Genomic DNA, 8,071 nt, shown 5'->3' on the forward strand with positions numbered 1-8,071 from the left:
TGTTTTTATCCACGTGTCGAGACTTTAACATGTATTTTAATATCAGTGTTTGATTGACAGATGAAATTACAAAAGATTCTTAATAAACTGAGAAATTAACGGAAATTAATTTATTTTAAATCTTCCTTGAGACCTCAAACAACTGTGGACATTTTAAATGTTTATAATAAAAAATAATAAATAGATAATGAAATGAGTGAGAGATCTAAGAGAGGAGTTAGATATATATATATATATATATATATATATATATATATATATATATATATGTATAGATATATATCTATACATATACACATCTCTCTCTCTCTCTATATATATATATATATATATATATATATATATATATATATATACATATATATATATATATATATACATATATATATGTCAGTAAATAAGACTTAATCATCCTGAGAGTATTTTATGTAGTATTACTTGAGTATTACAGTATTTTAAACTCCTTTCATACAGCTGAATGAGTCCATTGCTGCAGACTCCACAACAGCGCCCCCTGCTGACCGGATGGAGACAAGTTCAACTCTGGTGCTCCAGGTTCTGTTGAGTTAAAGAATCGACTTCCCTTCAGGTCGATTGGTTCACAGTCAGCTGATGAGGAAACTATATTTTCTAGATTATTTTGCGTCGTAAACCATCTGCAGTTTGTTTTTGAATTTAAAGCTCTGATGTGACCGACAGCAGTGACCCGCTGACATCTGGACGGACAGGTGAGGTGAGGATGGGTCTGTTGTCACTGAGTGATGTCATCAGTCCAGATGTGCTCATCAGTTAAAAAGCAGCAGGCTGTGGAGGCAGGTGCACAGCTGCAGGATTAAAGCTGACACTTCAATCATCAGGAGGACACACAGAGATCAGCTGACAGGTTCTGATCAGAACCTGTGACAGGTCCAGATGTTGCCACAGAGACCAGAATCCAGCTGTGTCTTCAAACACACAGAATCTCTGAGAAAACTATCAAAAAGTTTAGATTTAGTTTATTATGAGTTCTGTATCATCAACTGGAGCTGGTTCAGTTTGTTGAGGACGTTTCACCTTTAATCCAAGAGGTTCTTCCTGCTGCACTGAACATCATAAACTACAGAACTCTGTTCATGTCTGGGTGTTCTGTCCTCAGGCTGGACAAGGTTCTGTCTCAGGGTGTTGGCGGGTTTAAAGTGAACCAGGATATGATGTTTATTAAAGATCCTCCTGAGTCTGTCAGATGTTCCTGAGACTTAACGAATGATGATGTTGTTACGTTTTCTCCTCTCAGTCTGCTCAGGATCGTTTAGAGGTTCTGACAAGTTGAAGATCACTGTGATGTCACACTGTTATAGAAGAAGAAGAAGAAGAAGAAGAAGAAGAAGAAGAAGAAGAAGAAGAGGAAGTTACTGTTATCCACATGTTCTCTGTAGGACGCTCTCTACTCTTCATCAACTCCTCTGAAAACATAAAAAAATATTTCCATCATGGATCAAAAGCAGGCAGATGTTTCTGTCGCTCACACATCTGCAGTAATGATTCAGTTCAACCTTTACTCGTGCAGGTGTGGAGCTCGCTGATTGGTTGGCAGGTAAAACCTCAAGTCCTGCGAGTCAAACTGAGGGAGAATTAAGCCCACGGCTCAGTGACGTCAGCAGTAGGCGGATGTGGACTTCCGGGTTCGGATTTACTTTCTGTCACCAGAGAAGAAGAGTTGAGCTCAAACTCCGCTTTCTGTCTTTTCTCACTCGGCTCTTCTTCTGTGGTGTGAAAATGACTTTCCACAGAATTCTGTCGGTGGTTCTGGTTCCGACTTGCTGGCTTTTCGTGTCAATGGCGGACCAAGTGACCAACCCCGCCGCCGGCAGCACCGCGGTGCCCAGACCCGCCGTGACGAACTCCAGCGGGGTAAACTCGACCCATACCGGCGGGAAGGGTCCCGGAGGACTTCTGGACGGCTCGATGATCCAGAGGGCCCTGTACGTCCTCATCGGGGTCACCATGATCGGAGTCCTCTACTTCCTGATCCGAGCTGTTCGGTGAGAACTTAACACATTTCCACCAAACTCCATTCGCATATGGATGAAATCGGTGAATCACACGAACACAGCGTAAATACAAAGTCAGACATCTGCTTCTTAATTATCTTTTTTTCTTTCGTCCTAAATGATTCAAAGTGTCCTCAGATCAGCCGAAGTGAAGAGTTTGTGCTCCTGCTGTAGAACAACACACGGCTCATACTGAGCAGTGAACTGACGATAACAGAAGCAGAAATCACCAGATTTATCAATGGAGTTTGGTGTAATGTCCGTGCGCGGACAGGGAACAGCAGGCAGTAACATTGTTAAAGATGTTAATTGGGGTCACATGTTGGACAAAACGAATGAAATACAAAGTGATACATTATTTGATTAATCAAAAAAAAAAAAACTACGTCACACCAAACCTAATTCCTGAATGGAGACATTTAACGCTTCCTGTCGCATCAGCAGAATCGTATGTGTTGTAAACGGTGATTTGGGTGCTGATGTACGAGTTTAGTTCATCATCTTCGATTCGGCTTAAATGTCAATCAAACAATTTATTTCTAAAAGCGTCTCCTACAGTTCGAGGTCTCCTCCCGCGCTGGTGAGATCTCATCACATGTGGACTGTTACCATGACAGAATATAGAGAAACACATCACCGGAAGAAGATGTAAGATCATGGCTGTTTTATTTCCCTATTCTCAGTCTCTCTTGCTGTTTGTACAAATGTCAGCTCAGATCCCAGCTGAGCTGAAGTGTGTCTCCTCCAGCTGTAGAAAAACATTCATCACATTTCACAGATTATGTAGAGCTGCTGATGAGAGAAAAAGTATTGATCACAGATTTCTGAATGAGGTTTGGTGTGGCATCTGTCCACATACAGGTCAATGGCAGGATGTTGATTTGTTTATGTAACATCTTTTTATCAAACTTACAGTTAATATAAAAAAATCCATTTTACACTAAACTCCATTTATACGTTTTATTTTTATGACCTCGGCACCAAACTACATTCATAAATTCAGCATTTTAATACTTCCTCTCCCAGCAGCAGAGGCATACATGCTAAAAAATGATGTTTATGCTGTTTTATATATTTTTAGCAGCCGTTCTTCATTTCGTCACCTGCGTACACCAACCATAGATCAGCAGTCTATTAATCAGAATGTTGCAGGTTTGAATCCCGGCACCCCCCGCTGCGTGTCGAGGTGTCCTTGAGCAAGATCCTGAACCCCAAATTGCTCCTCATGAGTAGCTGGCGCCGTACATGGCAGCTCTGCCATCAGTGTGTGTGTATGTGTGAATCTGACGAGTGTTGTAAAGACCATTTACGTAACCAGCCTCTCCCAGTACGTGTAGTTAATCAATTCATTGATCGAAACATTTGTTTAGTGGTCATACAATACTATGTTGCTGCTTCCTAATCTGAGCCGTGCAGCGATTCGACCGTAGTGTTACCTCAGTAACAAGGTTTCCTCCCTGTCTGTCTCCTGCATGTGGACAGATATCACACCAAACTCCATTTGAATTCCTGCGGTTTAATGCTTTCTGTCCTGTTAGCAGCAGCACACACTGTGTTCAATGTGAGTCATGTGTTTTTCTCCAGCTGCTGGATTCACTCTTTAGTTCTGCATCGAGCTGATACTGCTTATCTTAAACTATTATTTTATTAACATATAAAGATTTCTCATATGTGATCAAAAACAGTTCAGATCTATCAGTCGATCTGTTGGCACACAAAACTAACAACTTATCAGTCCTTCTTTGACATTGTCCTGGATGTGGACAGCAGTCACACCAAACCCCATTCATAAATCTCTCAATTTAATGTAGTCTCTGATCAGCAGTTGTTCATGTGTATCCATCATTTGTACTTGGTTCTGTTGGCCATTTATTGTTGTGTGGTGTCGACAGGCTGAAGAGGCCCAGCCAGAAGAAGAAGAAGTACGGCCTGCTGTCAAACTACGACGACTCTGTGGAGATGGACGGCGCGGAGAGCGACGAGGACGACACGCTGTACGAAGCTCGCAGCCTCCGCAGGTCAGACAACCGCAGAGCAGCAGAGTGTCTCATCCCTCAGTCAGCCTTTTATTAGACATGTCTTCAGAACTGGACATGTACAATTAAAACTGGACTGCACAGAAACCAGAACAGAACTGATTCCCAGTCTGGGCGACAAAGGGCTCGCAACTGGAGCTGCAGCGATCAGTCGGTTAATCGATTAGTCGACCAAAAGAAAACTAATCGCCAACTATTTTGAGACGAGTCTTTGTGTTCTGGACGAAAGAAGCAGATTAAAGACGTCATTGATCGATTAATGGTGACAGTGATCATTAGCTGCAGCACAAGCTAGTAAAGGAAAACAACATTTGTGTGTATTTCTGTGAAATCTGTCAGGACGTCCGTCTTTACTGAAGGTAAGACACAAAGCTGAGCAGATGGAGTGAAGCTGGCTGTGAGGTGGAGGATGTAAAGATGGAGATGAGCTGACATCTGTTTGTCTTCCTTCATTCTGATGTCAGAGCTTCTATTTACAACTTCAATTTCAGCATTGAGTAAATTGTGTAAATAAAAACTGGATTTGTATTTTATACGTCACAACCGAACTCCCGACCTGCTCGTCTGTAGAGCATCGGGTCGGACTGAAGTCGTTCAGACAGACCTGTCAAATAAACTAGTGAGGATAAAAACGAGTTCAGCTTCATGATGTGTTTCAGTTGGAGCTTTTTCTTTCTGATGAAGTTTTCAAACTGCTCACAGAAAGATTCTGATTCTCAGACCGGTCCAATCACCACAGCTGGCACCTGAGCTCCCTCTGCTGGTAGGTGGAGGAGCCCGGACATATTTAGGGCCCGAGCAGGCCTCGACCCGTGACCCCTTCTTTGTCCCCAATGATCACATTTTTCACTGCCTGAACAAAACTCACCAAACTTGGAACGTCACACCTGCCGAAAAACTTCATATTCTATTGTTGTCCTCAATTTCAACCACTCGGTGGCGCTATAATCAAGGAAAGTGCGTTTTGGCTTATAACTCACATATACTTTTTCACACATTCAACAACCTTATATCCACACATTCACTAAATTGTGCTGAATCTCCTGATATAGGCCACGCCCATTTCCGCCTCCATTTTCTTTCACAAATTCGCGAAATGTCACAAACCTTCTCTTTCGAACTCACCGATTTGCACCAAACTTTGCACTCAGCATCTGTGGACCTTCCTGACAAGCAGTTATCGAAAGAATTGTGATATTCCAAACAATACTGAAGTTATTAAATAACAACTTCCTGTACATTCTGCTCAAAACACAAAGTGTTGGATGTCTCCTCATTGGTGTCTGAATGACAGGAAACTCAGGTGACTGCTTCCCCATCGCCCACTTTTGGGACTGCTTAGTAGAACCCGTCCTGTAGAATCCATCAGTTTGACTCATTGGTGTCTTTTAAGATAATAAACTATAAACTGCAGATCCTGATGAAATTCTGCTGGTTCTGCTCTTTAACATCCGGCTGACCTGATCGGATCAGATGTTCCTTTAACTGAGTCGGCGCTGCAGCGTCCAGAACTTTGTTCTCTGGTTTTCCTGATGGAACTATTGATCTGCTGATTGATCTGATCAGTGTTATCTGTGTCTCTGTTCAGATGAGTCGTCTCCTCCTGATGGATCACACGTCTGTGGATGTCGGCTGATATTGATTATTGATCGGAGAGGACCGACCAGTGACGACTGCAGAAAGATAAAAATGGACCAAACTGTTTTTGAGACAAACGCCAAAGCTGCTCGAGGAACCCGAGCAAGAGATCATTTATTTTTTTAAGGTGGTATTGTAGAGTTTGTGGAGAATCATCAGGCCAAATTTTCCTCCTTTGTTCATTATTATTATTATTGTTATTAATGTTATTATTATTACTTTAATTTGATTGTTTTTGTCTTTTTTTCTGAGCTGTTCTGCTCCTCCGTCGTGCTTCAACTACTGCAGGCTGACAAACAGCTGATCAGGACTCAAAGTGTCTCGTTTATAGTTCAACATGCCGAACTGAGAGAAACCAGAACTTTCCTTCAAGTCGTCTCTGATCTATTTACAGCTCAGTGAACCAGAACAGAGGGGTTAAAGGAACAGTTCACCCAAACATCCTCTCCTCCTCCTGATGATATAAAGTCAGTGAAGTGTCGCAGTCCACAGAACAGTTCTGGATCACAACCTGATCTGGTCTTTACCTTATTTAATGAGGGATTTTACATGTGTGGGTGAACTGTTCCTTTAATGACAGCTGAGTCGGATCAGAACAGACAGATTGATTATGAGTCATGTTGTTTCCTGTCTGGAGGTGATTTCTGTATTTTTCCAGCTGCTGTTTGATGACAAACACTCGTCATCATTTACAGTCACATAGAATGTGAGTAGTTTCATTGTATACATTTATACATTCAACAGTTTCTGTTATAAAGGCAATAAAACATTAGTCCACATTTTCTTTAACATGTTTCAACATCTGTTATTTTAATGAAGCTTCTGATTGTTTCACTGTCATTCTTTAATAAAAAGATGGAATTATGTTGAGTAATATCTCAAGTAATGAGTCAGATATATGAATATACTGTATGTATATAGTATACATGTATACAATACATATACAAGTGTCTTTAAGCTGAGCTTCATCTCCGACCTGCTGCCATGACGTCATTAACTTCTGATGCTGAGGGTCGACCAGCAGGTGGCGCCACGTCACTGTGAACATCTCCCGCAGGCTGTTCACACCTGCTGGCCCCGCCTCCTGACGGATCGATCACAGTGATCAGCTCTCAGTCCGACACTTCTCAGCTGACATGGGGCTCGGTCCAGATGAGCCGGTCCTGCGTTAAACCGATGCATGCTGGGTAGTTCTGAGTTCGACTTGATCCCGACTTGCTCTGATGTCATACACACGTAGGCTGCAGGACCCAGGGCATGATGGGAAACGCCTGGCTGTCTCCTGATCAACAGCTTAATGTGATGATGCTTCAAAGAACCTTAATGTTTCTGCTGAACTAGACGAATGTTGATGTTATTTGTCTGATTTGAGGTGTGTGTGTGTGTGTGTGTGTGTGTGTGTGTGTGTGTGTGTGTGTGTGTGTGTGTGTGTGTGTGTTAAAGCTGCAGTCTGGAGTTTTGAGAACAAAGTGGATTCAGTCAGATCATGAGACTGTTGCAGCTCCCAGGTCGGTCCTTCTTCCTCTCTGCTTGTAAGCCCCTCCCACAGAGGAGGAGCCTGCCGTGTACGAGCAGGCTTGTAACCACGGTAACAGAGGACGCCAGATAACCAAGACGTCACATTCAAAACAACAACAACAACAACAACAACATGAGCCCTGATTGTTCTAATCCTGATCATTATTCCAGCAGAGTGCATGAGAGTGATTGACACCTGAACACATCATTCATCATTTTCTGCCACCATACGCAGCTTTGTCACTGGTCTTTCAATAACATTAGTTTTTGTCTGAATACGAACAGATCGGACCACACCAGCCTTGTCAGGGAAAGTTTGGATTACCATCCCAATCAACCAAGAGTTCCGGGGAGCGGTGGAATCCACAATCTAAACAATGTCTCCCCTTCCCAGATTGCGTTTCACTTCAGTCCACTTGTGTCGTTCCTGCAGTGTGGCATGGTATTCTTTTGCCCATCTTTTCCAGAATAAGTCTGAGATGTATTGCTTGCCTTCTCCTCACACTGATCCTTGTGGTCGAACAGTCCAGGAGGAAACACTGGTCTTTGGTTTGGTTTGGTTTTAAACGTTCCAGCTCCTCTGGGTCCTGTGAAGGTTTGGTAATCATTGCCTTTGCCTTCTTGCAGGAGGGTTGTCCTTCTTGCTCTCTGCCTTCCTCTCTGCAGCAGTCACTGGGGCCTCCTCTTCCTCGTCATCATCTTCGTCGTCGTCATCCTCCTCTGACTCTTCCTTGGCCTTCACCATGCCGGCTTTCTTTGCCTTTGCTGGAGCAGGAGTTGTGTCCATCTCCTCTTCCGAAACATCTTGCAGTTTTACAGATTGCTCCATGATTTCAGTGAATCTTGCCT

General features: G+C 42.8%; 1 protein-coding gene across 1 annotated transcript; it reads left to right on the forward strand.

The window, feature by feature from the left end:
• The first annotated feature begins 1,427 nt into the window (after nucleotides 1-1,427).
• fam174c (family with sequence similarity 174 member C) lies at nucleotides 1,428-6,586 on the forward strand. The gene is made up of 3 exons (XM_030434313.1): nucleotides 1,428-2,021; nucleotides 3,923-4,048; nucleotides 5,655-6,586. The coding sequence occupies exons 1-3, from the start codon at nucleotides 1,648-1,650 to the stop codon at nucleotides 5,656-5,658; spliced, it is 504 nt and encodes a 167-aa protein (XP_030290173.1). The 5' UTR covers nucleotides 1,428-1,647; the 3' UTR covers nucleotides 5,659-6,586.
• The last annotated feature ends 1,485 nt before the right edge of the window (nucleotides 6,587-8,071 follow it).

This window comes from Sparus aurata, chromosome 11, assembly GCF_900880675.1.
Source record: "Sparus aurata chromosome 11, fSpaAur1.1, whole genome shotgun sequence".
NCBI lineage: Eukaryota > Metazoa > Chordata > Actinopteri > Spariformes > Sparidae > Sparus > Sparus aurata.